The sequence below is a fragment of the Podarcis melisellensis genome (assembly GCF_964234715.1).
Source record: "Podarcis melisellensis genome assembly, chromosome: 5".
Lineage (NCBI taxonomy): Eukaryota > Metazoa > Chordata > Lepidosauria > Squamata > Lacertidae > Podarcis > Podarcis melisellensis.
In genome coordinates this window covers 67,702,047-67,728,645 of record NC_138537.1, presented here as the reverse complement: position 1 = coordinate 67,728,645, position 26,599 = coordinate 67,702,047, and the positions used below count along the sequence as shown (strand labels likewise).

Sequence of the window (26,599 nt, the reverse complement as noted above, 5' to 3'; positions counted from 1 at the left end):
CAAAACAGGAAATTGTTAATTAGGAAAATATGAAGATTTTAATCTGTTGACAGACAATTTTTTTTGGGGGGGAACGTGGTTCCTTCTCAAACTGAGAGGAGATAATGCCCTTTTCTCTTCCTGTCTTCTGCTCAGGGTGTCCTGTTCAGTTTCCTAGCTACAAAGTCTCTGAATTTTATAGTGTCAGACTTATTAGGAAATGGAGATATATTACACATATGGAGCAAAAGCTGGTGGAAGAAACTACCCATATTTCAATTGCCATATCTTAAATGCATACTTGTGGCATAGTTTCACATGTCATTCAAACTGATTTTACTTGCCATATTTCTGTCCCTGTTCCTCCAAGGAGCTACCGGTAAGTGAAACACACAGTTTCCCCTCCCCTTTATCAGATCAACAATCCTGTGAAGGAGATTAGATGGAGATGAAGTGATTGGCCCAAGGTTATCTAGTGAGTTTCAAAGCTGTGTGGGGATTTTAACCACTCCTAGTTCAACACTCTTAACTATTCTCCCAGAGTGTCCCTTGGTCTGTTGTATGAACCTTTCCTCCATCTTGCCATCCCACCTGCAGAATCCTTGCTCTCTTGCAATATCACGGTGCTTAATGGGTGAAGTAAGAAATGGTGAATTCAAGACTGTGACTTGGATGCTTTGTGTTACTAAACATATTTACTCAAAGTAAGTCCAATGGGGCATTTACAACTTAGGAAGTGTGCTTACTAGAAATGTATCCTCTAGCTGTCTAGCAGAAGTCTAAAGGCTAAAAAAGGCTACCAGTGTGAGGAGAGCAACTTTGCTCAAAGTGAGACATCACTCATGGCCTTCACCTTGAGCCTTATTTAAAATCAGGAGTAGGGGGCCAGTCTTGCCTCAAAGTGAGCTTTGTCAGACCAAGGGTGGGGAACCTTTGATCCCATGTTGCTGAACTTCAATTTCCATTACGGTATATCTAACAATTGACCATGCTAGGCTTGGGCTGCTGAGAGCGGAGTTGGAGTCCACTGTGGCAGAGTTTAGTTTGTAGCAGAACTTGTGGTTTATTACTAGAGCTCAGTTCCGTAAAAATAATATGTACTGGGACCTCCCTTCCGCAGAGCACATGCAGAGTGCTTTCTCCCTCTCACCACGCCCTAGACAACAGTAGGGCTGGCCCACTCATGGGGTGCATGCCCTCCAACTTTTCTCCAATGAAAACATGGACGTCTTAAGGAAAAGTAGGACATTCCAGGATCAAATCGGAAACCGAGGCGGCTTCTGTAAATCCGGGACTGTCCCTGGAAAACAGGGACACTTGGAAGCTCTGCTAATCAGTAGATCCCGGTTGAGATCTTTATCTCTCCATTGTTCTCATAGGAACCAACTTCCAAGAGTCAAAGTCCCTTTGCCCCCAATCAAATATTGTAGAGGGCCGGGCACCCCCAAAGTTGATGGGCATTACCATTCAGATGCGGTGGGGCAGAGCTTACCTGTGCCAATATTTTATTCAATGTTCAATCGAATACCAGTTCAATTCAATATCCAATTATTCAATTTTATCCAAGTTGGCACCCTGATTGCTCCTGATGTAGTAGATCTTCCATGGCGAAGGGGGCACCATTCTCATGTGCCAAAAGGTCTTGGGTCGGCCCCGGACCCCTCAGCTTAGAAGGAAGGTTTACCACCGCACAGAAGGGCGCGGCTGTCAGGTAGCGCTGTGCCCTTGATAACAGCAGCGCTGCCTCTTCCTCGCGTACCGAATAGCCGCGTAGGGGAAACCATTCAGAAGCCGCCCCCCGCCCAAGCCAGGGACGAACGGCTTCAGCCGCCGGTACTGCGCAGGCTCGCTGCGAGCCGCGCAGGCCCAGTAACGCTGAGGTGCTGCCTATCGCTCTCTCTCTCGCTCTCTCTCCTCAGTGCCGCTTAGTCAGTCGACCCGAGCGGTTGAGGCGGCCGAGGGAAGCCTCCGCTCCGCTCGCCTGAGGGAGTGGAAGCACTGCGGGCGGGGGCGCACGCCATGGAGCCGCGGGCCTGGCCTGGGCTGCGAACGGCGAGCGGCGGCAGCGGAGGCAACGGCGGAGGAGGCCCTTGAAGGCGGGGAGGAAGAGGAGGAGGTGGTGGCGGCGGCGGCGGGAGCCTCCGAGGAAATGGCCACCGAGCCCCCGCGCTGTGCGGCGAGCAGGGAGCCCGAGCGGCTTCTTCGGGGCGCCAAGGCGGACGTGCCTCCGGGCTCCGCGGCGTCGTCGTCGGCGGAGGGAGAAGAGGAAGGAGGAGGGAGGAGCGCCCGGCTGCTCAACGGCTGCGTGCCGCTGTCTCACCAGGTGGCTGGGCACATGTACGGCAAGGATAAGGGCGGTAAGTGGCAGGCCTGGGGTGGGTGGGTGGCTGGGTGCGTGTGTGGGGCGGGTCCTAAAGGGAGGCAGGAAGCCGGGCACCCCTTCGGCAGGGAGTGGGAAGTGGGGCTGCTCAGGTACCCCCCCCCAACCCAAGCCATGTCCCTTGGGTCCGCGCTCAGGAATTAGAGTGGGTTTGGATCTGGATACAAAGCAACCAAAGTCCGGTTTTTTCTGCCTTGGGTGTTATTCCCGTCAACGTTTCCAAGTGTGTGTGTGTGTTTATGCACGTTTATGCACGCGCGTGCGTGTTTTTGGTGTGTGGGATCCAGTGCCCTAGTGTTAAATAATAATACCAGGACGAGTTTCGTTTTTGCTTACGACATCGGTGTGTCCTTAACGTTGTGGGTTGCTTGTGTCTCTCTTTCTGACAGCCCTCTCTCTGAGCCGTGTGAGTAATATTCAAGACGTCCCTTGCATGCGTGGGGTTGCTTAATTTTGTCGTCGTCTCTAATCCGGCGAGAGACCGCTTTGAGGTCTTGTAGTGACTTTTTTTTTATGGCTGAATGGTCTTTCCAGGCTCCCCCAATCCAGCCTCTGAACCCAGCTGAAAAAGACTACTGGCTGTGGCTCTATGCAACAATAGTATTAATTAAAAATAGGCATGTTAATTGTAAGCCATCTTGAGCAATATGTGTAGGAAGGACAGGGTGTGTTACTGTATATGACAGCTGAAAATGATGCTCTGAAATGGATTTTCAAAAGTAGAATTTGAAGGTTTTTTAAATCCACGCAGAACTTCAGCTTGCTTTTTTCCTTACAAAACAACACAGTGGTATTCTACTGTCTCTGTTTGTATACACCTTGGTGGTTTACAGTAAAAAAAAAATTTCTTTATTGGGAATGTACTAATGGAGCAATAATGAAATGACACATTCTCCTGCCTAATAAGCTGTTTAAAGCACTTTCTTTTATGGTGTCTTTGTTGTGTTTGCTGCTGCACATTTTTTGTGTTAATTTGGTTTTCTAATAGTATGACCTCCCTGCTCTTTCTAAATCTTCAGGGGTATCTACCTACAAGGTCCCTGCTTTTCTTGTTGATACCTAAGCATGTAGTCTTAATCTGAGGTGTTTTGTAGGTTTAATGTTTATGAATAGGAAGTTTTGAAGCTGGGGAAATGACCTGATTCTCTCTTCACCACCCCACCCCAAAGAAAAAAGGAAATTGGATTGGTAGGTTTGGAAAATAATGCCTGCGATTCTGCTCCAGAAATCCCAAAAGCAGTTACTTTAATTGTGAAATCTTGTTTTGGTTTTCTACAGGAAACAAATTGCATGAAGAATAAACACACTGATGTACTCCTGTTTTGAGTAAACAGAAGATTTGGCATTCATTAGGGAGAAATTTCATCACTGCAGAAAATGTGTTTATCCTTGTATTTACATTGTGTTTTGTGGCAAATGGACATGAATACAATGAGGAACTTAAAGAGATTGTGCCACTTAAAGTGATTTATATGGCAACTGGAGGGGCTTTACATGTGCATATATAAGATGCCGTTACAAGAGACAGATTTTGGTTGTTCTATTTTTCTTTCCTAGGTAGGTTCCTCTAGTCTTTGTATTAAACAAATCAGACATGATCAGCCAGTATTAGACAAATACATCTGCACTAAGATGAAGTGGAAAAGTGCCTGATCACTTAACCATGGTTAGGTTTTTCAGCATACTGGTTGCTTCTCCTCCCATGGCACTTCTTCTCCTTCTTTGGCAGGTATTTGTAAAGTTGCTTGATACCACCCAAAGACCCTACCCGGGTGGGAGAGAGGAAGGAGAACGGATAATGTTTTTGTTTATATGATAATATATTGACCGAGATAGAGGTGAGTCAATGAGCTGGCTGTAACCTGTGCTTAATGCTTCTGGGGATGTTTTGCAAACCAGAGTTCTGGTTGGCAACAAATAGTTGGGTGGGGATTAGCTGTGTTATGAGTATAGTTAGTGGGAATACAGTGGTACCTCGGGTTACATTTGCTTCAGGTTACATGCACTTCAGATTACAGACTCCGCTAACCCAGAAATAGTACCTAGGATAAAGAACTTTGTTTCAGGGTGAGAACAGAAATTGCATGGCAGTGGCGCGGCAGCAGCAGCAGGCCCCATTAGCTAAAGTGGTGCTTCAGGTTAAGAACAGTTTCAGGTTAAGAATGGATCTCCGGAACGAATTAAGTACTTAACCCGAAGTACCACTGTACAGTACTTGAGAGTGAGGTTCTTATGTAGAGGAGTGCTAAGGCTGTGTCTGGGGCATGTTACTGTGGAGATGGAAGTGTGGTTACAGTTTCTATCTCATTTTAATTTGGCTAAAATACTTTCTAAGTGGAATTGTTATTGTATTTAATTTTTACTTGCATTTTTAAAAATTAGGAACATATTTTGTTTTCCTCTTAATTATGCTGCTTTAATGTCTTTATTGTATTTTTGTACTTAAATTTTCAGTTGTAATATTTATTGAGATTTTGGAATTTGATGTTTTAAGATGGGTTGTAATCCACTTAGAGAACTTTTCAAAAATATAATGTTATATAGAAATGATTTGAATAAATAACCTGGGTGCTGTTGCTGAGAAGGCCCTCTAGCAAGTTGTAGATCACCTGATTGATGTATGCCCCCTTTTCTTCAGTAACCGAACTAGATGGTTTCTCTTAACTCATTCACACTTGTAGAGTACTCATACTGAGTTCAAAAAGTGGTGAAAATCAACATTTATTGTATTTGCACCCTATTCTTTCTTCCAGGAAGCTCATAGCAATGTGTTTTAGCACCAAAACAATGTCATGATTCAGGTTAAACTGATAGAGGGTGATTTGCCCAAGGCTGTGCAATAAATTTTGAAGCTGAGCAGGAATTTGAAACTGGGTCTGATACATGTTCAAGCTCAACATGTAAATATTCATCCCCATCATATTCTTGCATTTGCATCTTTATATTTTTATAAGATGCAATTATTCATTTTTATAACATTGTTGACCTGTGAAATGCAGATAGTTACAAAAGCATAGGTTCAAATGGAACAACTGAAAAGCAAGGATTTCACAAGAAAACCGGTTTGCTCCTGAAAGGAGAGGATTTTTAAGTGAGAACATAGATTGCTTAGCTGCAATTTCATGATTAACCTTCCTCACTGACTTCTGCTTAAGCCAACATCCTTCTAAGGTCATAATGTGTGTCTCTTCTCTCGCGGGGGGGGGGGGGGGGGACACACCATGATTGAGAGCTATCCCTGTTGCAGTCAACTTCAGGAATAACAAATTTGCATGGATTATAAGAAGTTGAAGTTCAGGGCTCTGGCATGTACGTGGTAGTGGATACAGAATTTAGCTTCCAGATTTTTTAAAAAAAGTGTTTCCAGCCCTTGTTGACTACAAATATAGGTATGAAAATGCATGGTTAATGCCTTCTGGAATCTCAGAAACTAAAGTGGTGACTGAATGATATTTAAAACAAGAAAATAAGCAACTTTCCTACATTTGCGTAACTCACACAGATCACAAGGTATTTTTGCGTGTGTGATGCAGATCTGGGGTTACCTTGGTGCAGATTTTCAGGGTTTATTTTTTAAGTGCAGAGTGCTTACAGCCCTCCTTATGTTAGCGTAACTGCATTTTATTCCATCCCGTGTATTTTTCTGTTCTCCCAACTCCTCCTCACTGCTGAAATTTAGATTATAAGCTCCTTGATTTTGTATTGTTACTGTGGAGTGTCATGTATATTAGAGTTCTGTGAATGAAAGATACTTTTTAAACACATATTCATAAGGTGAGATCTGCTATATCAGTCTATATTATATTTATACTTTACTTATTCCATAGGTTTTCTTGGGCTATAAGAATACCAATGGCTTTTTGTTGTGCTGGCTATATTTCTTCCAGTATCAGAGCTAGTATGTATGCTTCTGAATGCCAGCTAGGATTGAATCATAGAATCATAAAATTGTAGAGTTGGAAGAAGATAGTGCTACTGCAGTTATGTCCTGCTCATGGGCTTCCCATAGGCATCTCGTAGCCAATGTGGGAAGCATAATGCTGAACTGGAGTTGTTTGATCAGATCCAGCAGGGCTTTATGTATGATTTCCATACATAAAATCATAGAATCACAAATACAAAAAAGTAAACACGACAGCCTATATATTCCACTATTAAACTGTTGAAATAGTGGAGCACATTAAAATACCCTTTTAAGTTTCCCAGTTAAAAATTTGTTGTAGTAAAACTTTGTTTTCGGAAAATAAACAAGCTTGGGCTGAAGTAGTCTTTCATGAGTAAATATTTATGAAGTATTGGGGTCATCACTGAGAAGATCTTACTTCTCTTATCACTGTCCCAGCTTCTTACCTTAAATTGCCTTTCCCTAGTTGCTAGCACACACAGAATTTCAAAAAGTGGAGAGACTCCTATGAGAGTTGCTCTCTCCACTACACTAGAAAAAGGCTGTTCTGACATGTGCTCTGATTACTTAAAATTCTTAATAAAGGGAATTTATAATAGAGGTGGGAAGGGGTAAACACTCATATTTTGCTTGTCTGACAAAGTGGTTTTGATTGTGGCTTCACTCAGGGTTGCATAATGTGACTGTAACAACAAAGATTTATTGCTGAAAATAACATTATGTTCAATTTTACCTAGAAGCTAAAGTTTTACTAATAATAAAGTCCAAAGGCTGATTTTTATAACTATTAACGATTACTAAATAGAAACCTTGGTTATTTTTCAACTAGTGGAGATAACATTTATTGTAGTCTGTTGTCCTAATGGTAATACTGCAGCCTAGAATGAGTCTCAATTTTAATTTGTGACGTTGTGGTTGTATTAATATTGCCTGTCTTGAATGTCTTGAATAACATCATTAGAAAGAAAAAAAACGGCATGATATTGAAGTTTCATTTGGATCCAAAGGGCTTATTCCAGTAGTTGCAAATAAATGTTTAAAGATTAAATTTTAAGTTACCACTGCTGTGAAGAAACTTCAGTGAGATGAAACTGTTCAGAACTAACACTGTTTTGGTGATTGAAAAATAGCAGAGAAGTTAGCTGCAAAATAACAAAACTATTGCTCCACATTTGTCCTGGTTCTTGTGTAGCTAGGCCATGGTTCAGCATTACGTGTGAACCCTTCCCAGCAGCTTATCTATTGTTTCCTTATTGCCGGTCATCCATGATTTGAAGCCATGGCCTGTTGCTTATGAGCCTGTCTTCGTTTTAGCTATGGCTTAGCATTACATGTGAGCTCAGCACTTTCCTTAGCCATAGTTTGCTTGGCTACTCCACTCCAGATGCTCACCAGGGTACAAATGCATGAGGCTAGAGCAGATGGGAAACAGACCAAACTTTGGAGAAACAAACCATAGTTTGACAAATCCGTGGGATAATTTATGGTTAACTACTGATTTGTTAAACAAATCATGGCTTAGCATTACATGCAAACCATGTGTGAAAGATTTGCCTGGTCTTCAGGATAAGTACCAGACTCTAAAGGTAAGGTGTATGTTCTCTGTGTTTTTGATTTCATTTAAAGAAAGCTGCTTCCTAACACGAACTCTTACTTTTCCCCCTAACAAGAACTCTTGTGGTTTTTTTTTAACATTTAGTGTATATACTAGATTATGTTATCATAGTTGGACTCAAAAGCATGCTGAAGTTAAGATGTGAACAAATGTATTTGTTGTTTCCCAGGCATCCTGCAGCATCCTGATGGCACAGTCCTCAAACAATTGCAGCCACCACCTCGAGGGCCCAGAGAACTAGAATTCTATAACAAGGTAATTGTTTTCTAATTCATCCTCTAACTGAAGTTATGCTTTTTTGTTGTTGAATTGAAGCACCCCTCTGTTTAATTATCACTGGGAACCTCTGTGCATAACCTTACTGTCCCAACTTAGCACATACTGTAAATGGCAAACTCAATATGGTAGTCTTGATCAGTGTCAGAGACTGATTATATGGGAGGAAGATGACATACTTTGGATCTTTTGACATCAGTGGGTCTTGATTATGACTAGTGTTTGATGTCTTCCACTGTCAGTAATGTTGGTGTGCATCCCTTTATTGACAGTCTCAGAGGTCATCTTGTGTACACAGCAGACACACTGGTAGTTTCATCATGTGCCTGTCTGGTTGTTGGGCATCTATCCATAACTTTCCCCTTGTTTTCCTATACAGTCATACTTCGGGTTGCGAACGTGATCCATGCGGGAGGCATGTTCACAACCCGCAGCACCGCGTCTTTGCACACACATGACGTGATTCGGTGCTTATGCGCAAAGTGTGATTTAGCGATTTTGCACATGCGCGAGCACCAAAACCCGGAAATAATCCGTTCCGGTACTTCTGGGTTCGGCGCAGTCTGTAACACGAAAACACACAACCTGCAGCGTTCACAACCGGAGGTATGACTGTATTCCCTAAGTGAGCTTCATTCTAGCTGTGATGTGGCCCCATTGGCAACTGCTTATTTGATTATCTAGGGGGCTATTTAGGCATGGAGCCTCTGGAGGAACGAAGACTGGTTTATGCATTGAAGAGGGAGTGGTACACTGCACCAAATAAGGTGTGATATTGGAGTAAAAGCCAGTTTGGCTAAGGGGGTGCTAGAATGCTCCTGCTACCCTGTTTCCTTGAAATCACTGTATAGGAACCTGGGGCTATGTAGCTAGTTACTGGATCTCATGGCATAGGTGGCACATCTTTGAAGTTAAATTTTGGTTGTCAGTAGAAATAAATGGTTGTCAGAAGCAAATAAATGTTGAAACCATTCTTGGGGAATGAAATTACAACATATGTTTGGTTGAGTCAGAGTGAATTATGTACTTTCTACCAGAGTTGCCTAAAGTAACATTAGTGTGCACGTGGAGAGAAAATGTAAATAGTTCATTAATATATGAGCTCTTGGAACAGTTTGTGCTGAAACATTTGGTGCAAATGATTCCATTCCCTATTAAAGCCAAAGACAGTGTGATCCTCATTTAGGAAATGTCTCCTATAACAAAGTATTTTTTTCTGCTAATCAGACCTTATAACTTCTTCAGTATAAGTAATTTGATTATTTTACTATTCCTATAGCTGGATGCCTATATTGACTTGGTTTTTAGGGGGTGGGGGATTTGGAAAAGGAATAAATTCACTAGAGTTTGAAGTGTGTTCACAATAATAATTTAGAGTCCTAAAGTTAACCTGTTAGCAAGCTTCAGCTTTTTCCTGACCTACATAGGAGACAGGCAAGGCAGCCTGTGATCTGTCACCTGATTTCTCTTGGTGACAGAAAATCCAATAGTTGAGGCAGACAAGAGTTTGAAGGCATTTTTTCCTTTATAAGTATATATAATGGACAACAGTAATTTGTAAATCCAGCAACTCAGTTGTATGGTCTTGTTCATTTCCTTTTTAAGTGTAACTAGAATAACAGGGGGACACAGGTGGCGCTGTGGGTTAAAGCCTCAGCGCCTAGGACTTGCCGATCGAAAGGTTGGCGGTTCGAATCCCTGCGGCGGGGTGCGCTCCCGCTGCTCTGTCCCAGCGCCTGCCAACCTAGCAGTTCGAAAGCACCTCCGGGTGCAAGTAGATAAATAGGGACCGCTTACCAGCGGGAAGGTAAACGGCGTTTCCGTGTGTGGCTCTGGCTCGCCAGAGCAGCGATGTCACGCTGGCCACGTGACCCGGAAGTGTCTCCAGACAGCGCTGGCCCCTGGCCTCTTAAGTGAGATGGGCGCACAACCCCAGAGTCTGTCAAGACTGGCCCGTACGGGCAGGGGTACCTTTACCTTTAGAATAACAGGACTGACTGTCATTCTGTCTCTGAAAAGTATTTGCTCAGCATTTTGCCTCTGCAGTTGTTATTGCCAACTAAGGGTCAAAATTTAATATTGAATAAAAAATTTAAAATTGCATTGGTGTCACATTAGGAATTAGCTATTGAGTTGCATGTTTTAATATTCTTTCTGTTTCTCATTGATGGTGTGGCTTTGCTGCAACTGAATGACAAGTCATGAACAAAATGAATAATTGCATCCTCTAACAAAAATAATGTATCTTATGGCAGTAGAAACAATGCACTTTAATTGTTTTACAAATTCAATCAACGATAAAGCTGCTAATGTTACAGTACACAAGTTTTGCAGTCCACTCTACTTCACCTCCCCCTCCTCCCCCTCCCCCCCCTTCTTGGAAGCATAAACCCACATGGTAGGCTATGTTAAGAGTTCCTGTATTTACTGGATGCTTTCTAGGGTTATAACCGGGACGCGGGTGGCGCTGTGGGTTAAACCACAGAGCCTAGGACTTGCCAATCAGAAGGTTGGCGGTTCAAATCCCCTCAACGGGGTGAGCTCCCGTTGCTCGGTCCCAGCTCCTGCCAACCTAGCAGTTCGAAAGCACGTCAAAGTGCAAGTAGATAAATAGGTACTGCTCTGGCGGGAAGGTAAGCGACGTTTCCGTGCGCTGCTCTGGTTCGCCAGAAGTGTCTTAGTCATGCTGGCCACATGACCCGGAAGCTGTACGCCTGCTCCCTCGGCCAATAAAGTGAGATGAGCGCCGCAACCCCAGAGTCGGTCACAACTGAACCTAATGGTCAGGCGTCCCTTTACCTTACTTCTAGGGTTATACCAATCCAATATAATCCTTTAAAGGACATTTAGTTTAGGAATTTGGGGTGGGGTGGGAGAATGCAGTTGATTAATTCATCACTGAAAGATTATCCTCCTCATACTTGATTTTGCCATAACTGAAGGTGAAAGGGAGACCAGACTTGTCTCCCTGTGCCCCATCCTGCCACTAGTACACCTAAGAATGTTTTGATTAGATTGACTCATGCCACACAGAATCCCTAAGCACACATTTGTGTGCTTTAGTGCTGTCAAACTCTGAACTTCAATTTGGGGTGGGGTTTTTTTTGATAGCAAAATACTTATTTTTTTTATAAAAGACTTAACAGTAGGCAAACGTTCTGGCACAATTTACAGAATTTATTCTGAAAGACACTTTGTTTCCTTTCTAAATGGATATTTCTCATTGAGTGTGAGGTTTTAAACATACAGAGGGTAAGATTCAACTAACAAGTCCTGTTAGTGGAAGCCCTGAGCAAGGTCTTTAGGTTGTGTATCCCTGAAACTGGTTGGGTGCTGGTGGTTGGAAGAAGCGCTGGGACAGCTTGCAGGGGTACGAGAATGAATTGTTCCATCTGGCAAGCCGAAATGCTTGTGCTGAAGACTACTTTAGCATGATGTTGAATTCCCCCCATAAGTTCTAAATATCCAAATGTAGAGTGCCACAAGAGGGAATTGAGTGGTTTGTTGCAGTTCAAACATATTTCTTTTATTTCAGGTGTATGCTGCTGACTGTGAAGACTCTGTGTTTCTAGAACTCCAAAAATATTTGCCAAAATATTATGGAACCTGGTCATCACCTACTGCACCCAACGGTAATGCTGTTAGACAGTGCAATAAGCACTAATTTTTTGGCAACCGCTTGGGAGATGGCTCTGAAAATGCCAGAAACTAAGTACCCAAGCACAGTGTGATAAATCACTATCATGTGGAACATCATGAAACAATATATTGCTATGCTTTGTAGATGGAAAAATGTCATGTAAATAAGGGCTGTTTTCTGCAAACTCAATTGATTCTTCAGTAAGATCCAGTTTAGCACATTTAGGTCTATTGCAGAATTTGTATGTCAAAATACACCTTCTACTGCTAACAGCAACAGGGGTACTACTAGTAAGGTACAGTAGTCTTGCAGGAAGATAATAAGATGACCACTGCCAAGAATAAATGTTGGCAATTTAAAGCATGCTAAAGGGCTTATTATTATCTTTTATCATTTTATACTTTCTCAGAATGTTAGTTACAATTTGCTTCATTCAAAGGATGGTTACTGTAATTACTTACGTTCTTACACAGGAAGCTGAAGCTGACCTGGACAGCAGATTTCATAATAAAAATAATTTATAAAACACTACTATTATATTAACTTATACAACACTGTCTGATAGTGAGAAGGGATATAAAAATAGACACAATGAAATAAAATCACAGACTAAAAGGAATCATTGTTGGGAATTAGATGGTTAATATAATGCTTGTTGTAATATACCACCACCAGGAGGATGCCATCTTAGGGTCACTCCTGTACTTGTGTACTTTCCACTGACCTCTAATGATTGGGTTGGTTAGATTATGACATTGATCTGGTTTATTCTGAATTGTTAACAGATTTGTACCTGAAACTGGAAGATGTGACACACAGATTTAAAAAGCCATGTATAATGGATGTAAAAATAGGCCAGAAAAGCTATGATCCATATGCTTCCGCTGAGAAGATTAAGCAACAAGTCAGCAAGTACCCATTAATGGAAGAGATTGGGTTCTTGGTGCTAGGCATGAGGGTAAGATGCAGTTCATCATTGGATTTTAAATCTTTTTATGCTCTTGACAACATGGGGGCAACTAAAATTATGTCTAGATGATATTTTCAACAAAACAACAACACCACAAACTGGCTTATAAGTATAAAACCAAATTTACTAGAATAATAGCTAGAATAGAGATAGACTTATAAGTACAACTCTATCTTAACAAGTTACATGTACAGTAAACGTTATATGGACTGGATAAATGAACCGTTCAGCAAGTAGCGTAAGTCCAATCACGGAACAGCAACCCCTGTGCCACCACAACGGCAAGGGTAGCATCCAGTGCCAGATAACAAACAAGACTCTGGCACGCTAACTAGTTATGCGACCCCGAGCTCCTTTTGCCTACTTGTGTTATTCTCACCAGGGTGGTGGCTTTGATTTTCCTTCCCGTGATTGATCCATGTACATGGCTTTGTGTTTCCAACTCAAGACCCATTGAAGAACATCTCATCCAGTTCAATCTTTGAAAAACAGCTTTGAAAAACTTTTTCATATTCTCCAGTGTGCTACCCTTGCCGTTGTGGCGGCACGGGGTTACCGTTCCGTGATTGGACTTAGGCTACTTTTTGAACGGTTCATTTATCCAGTCTGTATAACGTTTACTGTATCTGTAACTTGTTAAGATAGAGTTGTACATTTATCCACTCCATGTTTACAGTATCTCCAGGCTTTGTCTTGCACATGGCACCTTAGTATGTTTGTTGTTTGAATGGTTATAAGACTATCTCTATTCTAGCTATTCTAGTAAATTTGGTTTTATCCTTATAAGCCGGTTTGTGGTGGTGGTGTTTTGTTGTATTATTATCACTGTCACCACATTTGATAATTTGTGTATATAGATGATATTTTCCCCATGGAAAGATGTCAGCATGCTTTGGGTTTGAATGTTTTCTGTCATGACGTATTCCCTGCTTCCCTTATTGTAGGGAGATGTAGGTGACTGAATTGAGACAATCTGCATTAACTTCTCATTAATAATAATAATAATGAGAAAAGAAGTGGGTAGGGTTGACGATCCAAAGGAAGACCTATTATTGATTTCTCCTTTGAGTACAATAATCTGAACAGCATCTTCAAGATTTTCTTTTTTCTTTTGATAAAGAAGATTGTACTTAGTCTAGATGTGGACTTTGATAATATATTTCTTTTTATCTCCCTGGTTTTCTCATACAGCTCTATCCTTCCTCCTTTATCATATTATATTCTCAGTAGTTCCACCTCTTGCCCCCCATACGTACGTTCCATTTCATTGTTCTACTCAATAACACCAGCAAATAGCTAGATTTGTTAACTTCATATTCATAACTTCATATGGGTTGCATTCAGAAATTTAAGCTGTTCACAGCAGTCCTCCAGAGAGCTAACATGTTGTGTTGATAGCTTGGCTATCCCTTCAGGCCTTTGGTGCAGCATGGTGATAAACTGCAACAGTCTTGCATAGCATTGTGTTAGTGAAGCATTAATTGACTTTTAATGTGAAAGATTTGGCTTTTAACTGTATAAACTGAATTCTGATGCTGAAGCGCATTCAAAACCTTAAAAATTAGCCTTCAGGCAATTGTAATTTCCCTAGCCAAGTAGAAGAAAAGAAACAACATGTTTTCTGTTTGGTCCCCATGGAGACCTCAATGAGGCTCTAGTTATTAACATATTTTATCAGTATATTACTGAAGGTGGATGATGTTGTTTGGCACTTGAATTTGACAGGCATTTTTGGTCTGTGTTCATAGATGTTTAGGGAGCTATTAATGTTCTGTACTGTATGTGATGTTCAAGTTCTTTAGTATTATTTTGCTGTCCAGTTGCTTTCTTATAGTGCCAAACACATGTTCATTAACATTTGGTGGGAGAAGTGTATTATTCCTTTATCACAATCTTGCTGACTTCAGTCAATTGGATTCCAACCATTCCCAAACTCCCTGTTAAAGCAGCCCTGTATTTGTGCTTAACTTTCAGATCTGGTGTAGCAGAATAAATGTCCTAGGTACATTCTGGATTGGCATAAAATATGTCAGCAAAAAAAATCTGCTCCTTTAATATAATGAAAATGGGCAGATTTGGATAGAGACATAGATTGCAAAAATATATATAAGCTGTATTTCCAATGTCTGTATGCATCTCTCTGAGATTTTAATTGGAACACCATGGTCTGAAGCCTGTATAATAATAATAATGATAATAATTTTATTATTTATACCCTGCCCATTTGGCTGGGTTTCTGGTGGACCTTGCTGGATGCACTGTCAACTGCTTCTGTTTGTGTAGTTACTGAGAATGAAAAATAAGTATCAGTTCATTTGCTGTCCCATTAACAGATATAATTTAAATGTTGGTTTAGTTATCTTATTCTAGATAATATATTTTTTTGTTTCTAAACGTGCTGCTATTAGTGGTTATATGCACACATATTTTTATATTCATTTGATTTCTATTTTTATGCAGCATGTTTATTGTTTTCCAGACTGACTTGTTTTGCAATGATGTTTGATCACAAACTTATATGTCTGAGTTTAGATTCCCTGTAGAATACTAAGCTATCCTCTGTCACTGGCCTATATCCGAAGACTACATAGGTCAGTTGATTCTGGGGCATCCGAGTAGACATTGTGAACACCCATAACTTTATTTGCACTGGTTTCTTGTTATTGGACTGTAAAGTATAGAGAGGTATATAACATAACATCTCACTGATGTAATATTCCATTGAAAAAGCTATATCTGAATATACAAAGTTTATGATGTTTTCAATGTGAACTTGCTGAGTTTGGATTGCTAGATAGATCCAGCTCATGAAATAGTTTCAGAGATGTATGGATAAAGCATTTTGTGGGGAAAAACCACCTTCTTTTGTATGCTGAAGAGTACATTGGAAATAGTCCTAGGACAAAGACATTTTTTCAGAAATCAGATGGCAAAATTACATTACTATTTTGTGTGTTTTAAGGTTTATCGCGCCCATTCTGACAGCTATGAGACGCAAAACCAGCACTATGGAAGAGGCTTAACGAAAGAGACAGTAAAAGATGGTAATGTTTGGATTTAGACCAGGTTGTAGTACTACTATTTTAGGCCTTTATTACGAGACTGTGTGCTTATAACCTACGTGTAGCTTGTCTCATAGGGCAATATTATAAAACCCTCTAGCATGCAGGATTGCCAGGGAAGGGAAGGAAGTGGGATCATTCTGGCTTGGGGTTAAAGGTGGGAGAGCTCAGATGGGGGAAACGTGTGTATCTCTGACTTAGCTTCAGATGAGGGAGTTAAGGCAGCATAGCCTGCTTATACCAGGAACCTCCTAACTCACATGGAGATGCACTGGATCCTAACCTGCTCATTCTAACTTGAGATCCTGCTATAGGATTGCACCCCATGAATATTTTATAGTGCAGTCCCAGCTCTTTAGTTATAAGTTCTGAGCATTGATAGTATGTTTTGAGGGTTTAAAATGATTCCCATAAACTCTCACAATAATCCTGGAAACTAGGTCACTTGTACAGTGCAATCACAACTCACTTAAGCAGCACACGCATGCAGAATTGTGCATAGTCAAAAGCTGCCTGCTGGAAGGGGGGCGGGGATCTCACGGAGGAGCTCCCTGCATCCCCACTGCCAGGGGAAGAAGAAATCTTGCCTTGGCAGCAAGACGAGTGGGGAAGCAGTAGAAACAGATGGAGGAGGAAGAAACCTGGTTCCTTCAGCTGCAGAAGGGAGGAGAAAGGCAGACAGGGAAAGAGGCAGGCAGAAGCTGCAACACTGTTCCAGCTTTTTGCTTCTGCCTATATGTCTCTGGGTTGGCCTCTCTCTTCCCTTCTGCAGCGGGGATTTTTTTCATCCTCACTTCCCTGCTCACCATGCAGCTGAGAGAGGTGGGTTTCTTCTTCCTCTGTCTGCCTCTCACCTCCCTTCTGTCTTAAGTCTCCCCCCACTCGTCTGCTGTAACTGTTACCCAGAAGGAAACTGCTGCCTGAGCTGAGTGTGTATAATTGAATTTGCGCAAGTAAAATGTGTGGAAGATGTGATCATGCTATAGTATTCCCATAGTGCATTGGGTGGATAAAACTGAAAGATGAGGGCTTGCTTAAGTGCATGTAAGAAGTGAGACTTGAGCCAGAGAACACCAGAATAAATCGGACACACTTGCTCTGAAACCTTTAACATTGCAATTAATATTTTGATGATGGGAAATCTGAATTGGGGCACTTGTCTGAATTTTGGGGGGGCATATTATCCGCTGACTGTGAATAGCAACTTAAACCTGAATTCTGTTATATGAATAGCTGAGAATTTGTTGTCAATTTTGCTTTTTGGAAGCTAGGCACCATTGCTATACTGCAGTTTGAACTTTCCAGTCAGTGGCTATTAATTTTACTGGTTTCTTTCTTGCAGGTGTGGCTCAGTTTTTCCATAATGGATTCTGCCTGAGAAAAGATGCTGTAGCTGCCAGTATTCAAAAGATTAAAGAAATACTGCAGTGGTTTGAGAAGCAGAAGCAGCTTAACTTTTATGCAAGTTCTTTACTATTTGTCTATGATGGCTTGTATCCGATGACAACTACATGGTTAAATGATGGCAGTCTGGTCGAGAAGGGAAGAGTGTCCAAGGGTCAAGTGCCAAGTGGTGGTACATTGGAATATAATAATAACATTCGTGTCATCAGTTCTACAGAGAATGGCAAGGTAGAGACCTCTGTAGGCAAAGGCTTCTCTAAAATGTATGCACTTCACAAAAGGCACCAGAGTCAAATTTCCCTTAAAGTTGAAACTGTGGAACAAGACAACATATGGAAGAGCAGTGCTTGCCTTTCACAAGAACATCTGAATGGAAATGTTATACCTCAGCTGGAAAAAGTTTTCTGCCACATGCCTACTACGCTGCCAGAAAGCATGGAGGTTGAAGTCAGGATGATAGATTTTGCGCATGTGTTCCCCAGCAACACACACGATGAGGGCTATATTCATGGTCTGAAGAATTTAATTACCGTCCTTCAAAATATTTTAGATACTTAAACTTTTTGCTATGATTTCTACTGGGGGCCAATTATAATGAAAAGCAACAACATTTCTGCACTTGTGATTCTGTTATATGTTGGTTTGTATTGTTCTACATTTTACTTGTCTTTGTACTTTTGGTAGGATGATCAAGTATTTTATAATCTTACTCAGGAAAATTATTCTGTAGTTTCTTACAGTTTAGTGAGAGAGAAGCTAATGAGATTTAACTGGTAATCGTAGGAACTTGCATTTAACTTGTGAAGCTTAGCTAAAATTGGGGGATGATTTGTGTCAGATAAAATGGTAGAGCTTTCTCATACCCTTAAATATTTTTAGCTTAATCAGAGTCCATCCATGCAGCCAGAACACTGAGCCATATCTCTAAATAACGGGTTATTAGGAGGAGAATAGAATATTATCGTTAGGTGTTTACTACATCTTTAGAACTGGAGCATTTCTGAGGGATAAATACTTAGAAATCTATATTCTAAATGAACCAGCATTTTAGTGTGAGGTGATCATACTGCTTCGTTCTTAAAACTGGGTAGGTATGTTCCTCTTTTCATGGCTAAACTTAAAAGTATACTCGAACAGTGTAATTTATTATGAGTGCTATTGAAAAGTTTTTCAAAACTTATGAAATAGGAGTTGTTTGCCATGTAAAGATGTTAAATGCTGTTTTGAAACATTTGTGTCAGATTTTGTGCCCTATTTTGTTTGTAAGCTTTATATTTAGATATTCAACTAGGAGTTGCTTTGGACATTGCAGAAAAACAGCAAAATAATATATCCTAGTGAGTCTACAATGTCTAAAGTCAGTTATAAAAATAAGGTAGTACTATGGCCATTCATTGTGTGGGCAGTTTTGTAAAATTGCACAACCAGTTGTTAAGATAGTTTTAAGAGGTTGCAGTTGGAGAGAGTATTTAAAGAGCTCTCCAGTCTCTTGAGTTGCATCCTCTTGAAATCCTCTCATCCAAGGAATGTATGAACACTAGAAATAAGTCCATGGTGAAAAATGGCCATTATAAGCCCAGGGTCTTCAAAATTATTAAATTGCCTCTGGGGAGAATAAGGACTGCTTTATCAGACATAATACTACACATCGATAAATACAAGCAGATGGAAGCCAGAGACTCAAGTAGAGGATGTTTAAAGCTTACACCCACATTTTGGAACAAACCACAGTTTCTGTTAATTCCAAATACAGGATTTTTAATTTTTTTCTTCTAAAGCTGAGTTAGTTCAGTTGAACCAGAATTGCACTGCGGCTTAATGTTGTAGTTTCAATAAGCCACAGTTTACCTGTATTACAATATAACGGGAAACTGCATTTTGGAACGAACCATAAACTGTAGCTATAAATGCTTTCTTGTGCTCAAACAGGAAGGGAGAATTTGTGAGTCCGAGGCTTGTGTCTGCTTGCTCTCTTAGCGTTACATTTGAAATGGGCCTTATCGTGCAAACGTTGGGCTGATACAAGAGGGCTTCCTTCTGGCAGCATGTGCATCTCCATAAACATAAAAAAGGCAGAAAGGAGAGTATGGACCTCATTCAACTAATGTGTCCTGGTAGTGGAAGCCTGTGCAAGGACTTTCTTTAGCTCCAATGGCTCTAGAGTGTTAGGAGACCCCCAAAGCAGTAGGAGGTAGAGTGTGAATGTTTTGTCTGGCAAGCTTGAGTACTTGTGCTGATTAATGATTGGCATAGCTCTACAATGAATTTCTCCCTGGGTGACATTGCACGACACCCCACAGCAATTCTCATGGGCATGTTTCAGAATCTGTCTACCATAGAAATGGTTGCAAGTCAAATCCAGTGATACAAGATGGAAAATTGTACAAATCAGAAAATTTTCTGGAAAATCTTTCAGTGCTTTATTTTTTTTCATGGAATTTTTTTCCCTTTTTGTAAGTTTATTAATAACTAGATGCCAGCTGCAAATTCAGTATGAGGCAAGCTTGGCAGTTTTGACATTTTTAGCTTTGTTTATGAAACACAGGTAAATTAGATCACTTTTTATAAGCCATCAGAAAAAAAATTCTAGCACAAATTATGCTATGTAAATTAAGTTTACTTAATTTGCATAGGAAAAAATATCCTCTACCACCTCCTGAAATTCACGTCGCTGGAAAATACTTTTTAACCAAATGTCCATTTTCTAGTTGTGCCATTAAGGAGAACACTTTGCTTGACTTCAAAACTACCAAGAACCAGAGGCTTCTGTCACTGAGCAGGTCCCACTTAGAAGCACCTAACAGCAGTGCTGTAAGGGAATTATGCAAACAGACACTCTCTCCTGAATTTGATCACCCTCCCCCGAACTTTTTAGAAGGAAAGCTACAAATTTAGGATTAATTTCAATGTTCTGCTAATACTGTTTCATTGTATGGTGTTTTGTAGGCTAATTGGACATAAGAATTTATCAGAGTTTTGTGTTTTCACTTTCTAAGGTTCACTAGAATACTGATTTTAATTGGAAGCAACGTGGTAAATATACATGGACTTTTTATTTCCTACCAAAACAATTCTACATCGATAAACAGTTTTCACATAGGTTATAAAGTGAGCCTTAATTAATAAAAGCCTATGTCAAAGGTGATACTACCATCTTTAAGATTGATTAGAAGAATTCAGTGTTCTGTGAAGTAATTTAAAGCATATTCTGGAAAAAGTTACACTATTCTGTCCTATCGAGCTACCTTTGTCACAATTAGCTTATTTTATAGTAGCTTATGTTATCTGTGTCTGTTTTCTGTTTAACACAGAATCTTTACACTCACACACACACATATGGGTATGTCTAATGTAGGCAGGTATTTATTCTTTCTTGTCCTGTACCATTTCACATCTGTAGGGCAGTAATCTGTGTGCTCTGTAATATTAGTATTATAATTGTTCATTGCTGTGCTGCTTACACTATTTAATGTAACTAGAACATTGTAGGATCAGCTTACAGAAAGCACTCCTATCTAATTTTCAGTTTTTATAGTTGCAATTGTAATAGAATTATACTTATTTTTATTCAGTTGGAAGAGTACTTTAAATTAAAAACTGGGTACAGCTAAAAGTAACCCATTCAAATGTAGACTGCAGAAATGGTAAATTCAGAACTTATGTGACTTTCATGGGAGGACAGAAAAGAGAATAAAAACTCAGAATGGGATAGTATGCTTTCCTTTATGTTAGCATAGTCTCACCATTGTTTATGGACTAATTTCATTATTTCCATTTCTTGTTCATAGGAAGCCTTGTAGAGTGATGCTTTAATAGCATAAGCTTGGGTACGTAATTGTGAAAGTTCTCATTTCATAGATTTCCTGATTCTGTAGCTTATTGTGTATGTTGGAACTTGGATGTACACAGGAATGCCTGGTACACACAGAGCCTTCCCTATTCACCTAATGAAGGAGGCAAGTTGATTTTATGTGCAAAAAACATATGCCCACCTCTAATTGAAGTGGATATGAAAACCTGTGTATTATGAGAACTTTGTGTATATATCAGAGCACCTACAGGGCTTGAAGTTGGAGCCCTTGTGTAGCGTAAGGAGTATTTAAATGTGTCTCTTTGGAAGGAAGAATGACTGATGTAAACACTAACGAAGATGACTCCACAGCTACAGTCTCTGTAAATGACATTGATTTTGAAAAATTGGCTCTTGTCACAAGGACACTTCTTAGTATCGCTTCTGATGTGTTTGTGAAAATACTCCTTTTAAATGTATTTTGTGGGAAATTATGTACAATCTTACCTGATAAGAATTTAAATTATATAATTTTTTAATAGCAAAACATTTTCATTCTTGGTATTTTTGGATATTAGTGGTTCCTGGTGCATATATTCAAATGAAATTTAAAATAATGGTATTATGAAATGTTAAAATATTTTAACTAACTAGTTTTACAGAACTATGAAATTGTGTATAATTGTGTTTTCACATGGAGGCTGTATTTTCAAACTGAAATTATTTTTGTTCTATTGTACAGGAGAACTATTTTTGCGTATCCCATACATTACATACCATTCCATAAAAGATCCTTAAATTTTAGGAAGAGACTATTTTCACTTAAATTGTGGATTGAATGAACAATTTGGCAGGTTACAAGTAGGTCCTATGCATGCTTACCTGGGAATAAGTCCCTCTGCGTTATGTGGCATTTCTTAATAAGCATGCATAGCACCGTGGCCATAGTCTGCCATAGCAGAACTGAATAAGGGTAACTTAGGAATGTGACTGGTTGTCACTAAGGGTGCAAAATATTGCACGGATTTTGAGGGAAACATATTTCAGTATTAAATACTAATCTAGAGAGAGAGAGAGAGAGAGAGAGAGAGAGAGAGAGAGAGAGAGAAGAGGGCACAACCACTATAGACCATGAGCCGAAACCCTTCTAAATTCCTTTATATTATGGCCCTTTTAAAGGACTGCAACTGATGCAAAACACTCCTTTCGACCTGTTCATATTAGCTATTTTAATTTTTTTTATAGTTTACACTATTTGCAATAACCGTCCCTGCTGAGTGCCTTCTGCTTCAGGTTTGGTACCTTTTAAATGACCTCACGTAGCATCTATTGTGATGTAATGGAATGCTTTAAGGGAGAGTTGAATGACTGTATTGATTATGTCCCACTAATGTTGGAGAGTATGGTTTCAATAGTTAGCTTCTTTTGATCCAAAACAAATTCATTCGGAAAACTGCCACGCTTTGTGTTTAGTTCCACAATAATAGTGAATTGTGAGCCATGCTTAAAAACCTATGAGTGAATCACATAATGAATTACTTAAGCCCCCCCTCTCCCAGTTATGTTGTCTGGCTCGCATGTTACCAAATGAGCCAGAAAGGTTGAGGAGGCATCTATAGCAACAGGACTTGGGAACGGGGCATTCTGAAGGGGTGGGAACTGTGGCTTTGGCTCACCCACCCCATATCCCTTCTCAAGTGGCCCTACCTCAAAACTTTGCTTTCTGTGGACATACTGCCTTTACTCAACAATGACAAAACCCCGGGGGCTTAATACACAATCATACGCATCCATGTGCCTTGCCGGTACTCAAAAGAAGCATTGGATTTCAATTCCTGAAAAGAGGCGACCTCATCTGTGTGGTTGTGAACCAGTCCTTAGGGTGCTTGAATCTGGCCATATGTGAATCTTTTTGAAGAGAGCCTTCTGTAGCATATTGTGTGGAAAGGAATTTGAATAAGAGTTTAGGTTGGAGATGCTGAAGAAGGCAGCAGAAAATAATTTATTCACTCAACGTGTATCTTTTTGCAGACCGTATCCATCCAAAAGCCTTACATTCAGTTTTGTTTTGCCTGTTTTCTATGTACTGTTCATGCTGGTAAACCATTGAATTGGAGCATAGAGTGATGAACTCATTCAGCTGTGAAATATTATTACATTATATATCCAGGAGCTAAATACTGCACATTTGTAATTGTTAATTGTGGTTTTGTTAGCTGAAGTTAATGCACACTTTAAAAAATTAAAACTTTCATACTATGAATATTTCTACTAACCTTCCCTAGGTAGCAACTCTGAGTAGTTTTGTATGTAGGTATAGAAAATTAATTTTTGTTTGCCATTTAGAGAAGTGACGCCTGTACATTTAGAGTTTGTTGGAGATTAATCTTTACGTGAAATCCAGCAACGGGAAAGAGAAAGCAACAGCGGTTTGGGGAACAAACGAACATTTACACACATTGTCTAAATCATTGTCTAAATATGCTTTTGAAACATGTATAAATGTTGGCACTGGAAAAAAAATCTGAACTGGCTGAACTGACTTTGAACTAAAATGTCCAAATATGATTAATATTGCACATCTGCATATGAATGATACCAGAGTGCACATAAGCACTTTAATATTCTGAGAACTGTACTGGAAAATATATGGAAGCATGTGAAATTGCACCTGGAGCTGGATTAACTGGTGGGGGTGGGAGGGGGGATTTTACAGTTTAAATGTACGTGAATGAATGAATGTAATCTGGCCTCATTTTCTCTAGCTCAAAAAGTTGAAATTGTGTTGTGCAATGTCCTTTTTTTGGTGTTTGACTGTAACTGATATTTTGGGAGGATTGTTGTTGGACTGCAGAGGTATGTGTTTTATAGTAAAAAAAAATCTGTTATGCTATATACCAATTCTTTTGTAATTTATGTGATATTTAGGTGATTCTAATAGCTGTATATTAGGCTGACTATTAAATTGTCTTTTAAGTTACCTTGAATGCATTGTCCTTGACTTCTTAAGCAATGTATTGCTTCAATTGTGAGAAAACATTCTCCCACTTTTTTAGTTTCTGTTGCCAGGTGAGTTCTTCCTCTCTTAGCTGTTTAGTTCCTCCAAGATACTGATGAAGGTGTGTACTACCAAGTCCCTCATACTTGTGTTACTAAGTTACTAATATCAATGCACTTCACACTTATTAATGTACATCACACCTAGGCAGTATTATTAAACAAAAAAAAACTTTTGGCCTGAGGAGCTTACTGTCTAAAACTGTGTGTTAGAGACAGAGTTATGTAGAAGTAGATTGGTTCTCTGTTCCAGCATTAGCAAAGTTCTGACTGATGGGCACTAGGAACAGGAGGAGATTTTCTGTAGTGATACTATAGTTGTGGAATTCTTTCTCCAGGGAAGTCTGGCGATCTCCTCTGAGGGCACTTGAATTTTTATTATTATTATGTAAGGGAATTTACGATTGACATTATTATGTTTCTACTGCATGCTTGCTGTGTTTCGCTGGCTTTTAATCCTGGTGTGTATTTGTATTCATAGTGCTTTGTTTGATTTTTAACACTGTCTTTTCTTCTAATGTTGCCTTTGAGCTGTTTTAATTAGTTCTGAAAAGCAGTCTGTAAATAAATGCATAAATAAGAGCAACAGGAAGAATATGTGCAAAGGCAACGAGATGTGCTTGGATTTCACCTTTGTAGGAAGAGAGAGCCAAAGGTGGTATCCACTAGCAATTTTCTATTATGGAAGGAAAGTGTCTGCAAGACTGCAAAGGAGGGAATTCATCCTCCTCCCTGAAGTGCCCAGCACCCCCTAAAATCTTCTCTGGAAGGACTCCCAACTCTCTGGAGCAGATATACAGGGGTGAAGGGTACTGTACTGTGGAGGGGGAATTGCCAAAAAACATCTGCTTCTCAGTATTACTGATTCCTTCTGTCAGTGAATGGTCACCCTTAAGGAAGTAAGCAGTATGCCTGGTAAAGGATTATGAGAGGTGATTTTTGAGGCAGTTTTGGTTTTCATTTATTACATATACATCCCTTTCTTTTATATAACTTGAAGCCAGTGGCCAAGGGTTCCCTGGAAGCCAGTGTGGTGTAGTGGTTAAGAGCGGTAGGCTTGTAATCTGGTGAACCGGGTTCGTGTCTCCACTCCTCCACAAGCAACTGCTGGGTGACCTTGGGCCAGTCACACTTCTTTGAAGTCTCTCAGCCCCACTCACCTCACAGAGTGTTTCTTGTGGGGGAGGAAGGGAAAGGAGATTGTTAGCCGCTTTGGGACTCCTTCGGGTAGTGATAAAGTGGGATATCAAATCCAAACTCCTCCTCTTCTCCCAAGCCCTGACCAGACCCACTTAACTTTAGCAAGGTGGCTGTGTCATTTGCCTTCAGATCGTAATCCTACCCTAGTTGTGAATGGAAGAGTTAATTTGCTACAACAGAAAGGCAGGGAAGAGGTGGCCATAGTAGTCGAGGTGGAAGATGACAAGAGCAAAAGAAGTAGTGCTTGCCAAGGAGGTGAAGGAGGACTGGATTTCTGGAATATTGTACAGGGAGAAGCAGTTTAAGATTACGTTTTTACTAAGTTAGGAGTGGCAGCTGAAAGGTGTGGCAAATGAAAAATTGCATATTCCTGTGCAATGTGTGTGTGCTTCTTACAGCTCGTTTTGCTGCTTTCCCCGTGTTTTTTCTCACCAGGGCAGCATGGAGGCAGAACAGATCTACACATTTATTGTAAGAAACTTGTTCCTATTTTACCCTCTTAAAATTTGATTTTTTTGACGAAAGTTTAAGATATTTTCCCATTGACCTTCAGTAACAATAGATCTACGGGTATATCTATCTATCATCTATCTATCTATCTATCTATCTATCTATCTAATCTATCATCTATCATCATTTATCTCTATCCCAGGGTTATTTACACTAAAGGGAAATAAAAAACAAAGATGTAAATAAAACAGACCCCAATCTTGAACTACTTAGAGGTATGCCTCAATAATAATAATAATAATAATAATAATAATAATAATAATAATAATAAATTTTATTTATATCCCGCCCTCCCCAGCCGAAGCCGGGCTCAGGGCGGCTAACAACACCAAAATAGTGCGACATTATAAAAACATTATAAAAATTAATTAAAATCAAGATTGATGGCAGCCATAAAGTTTTGTAAAGGTTGCCAGAGGAGGGAGTCAGGCTGCGCCCTAACCAAAGGCCTGGCGGAACAGCTCTGTCTTGCAGGCCCTACGGAAGGATGTCAAGTCCTGCAGGGCCCTTGTCTCTTGTGACAGAGCATTCCACCAGGTTGGAGCCGCAGCCGAAAAGGCCCTGGCTCTAGTTGAGGCTAGCCTAACCTCTCTGTGGCCTGGGACCTTCAAGGTGTTTTTGTTTGAAGACCGTAGGTTCCTCTGTGGGGCATACCAGGAGAGGCGGTCCCGTAGGTACGAGGGTCCTAGGCCGTATAGGGCTTTGAAGGTTAAAACCAGCACCTTAAACCTGATCCTGTACTCCACCGGGAGCCAGTGCAGCTGGTATAGCACTGGATGAATGTGATCTCGCAGCGAAGACCCCGTAAGGAG

General features: G+C 40.2%; 1 protein-coding gene across 1 annotated transcript; it reads left to right on the top strand.

The window, feature by feature from the left end:
- The first annotated feature begins 1,841 nt into the window (after positions 1–1,841).
- Positions 1,842–24,007, top strand: IPMK (inositol polyphosphate multikinase). Its single transcript, XM_081913410.1, has 6 exons — positions 1,842–2,336; positions 8,048–8,133; positions 11,690–11,786; positions 12,580–12,752; positions 15,727–15,808; positions 17,169–24,007. The coding sequence occupies exons 1-6, from the start codon at positions 2,129–2,131 to the stop codon at positions 17,786–17,788; spliced, it is 1,266 nt and encodes a 421-aa protein (XP_081769536.1). The 5' UTR covers positions 1,842–2,128; the 3' UTR covers positions 17,789–24,007.
- The last annotated feature ends 2,592 nt before the right edge of the window (positions 24,008–26,599 follow it).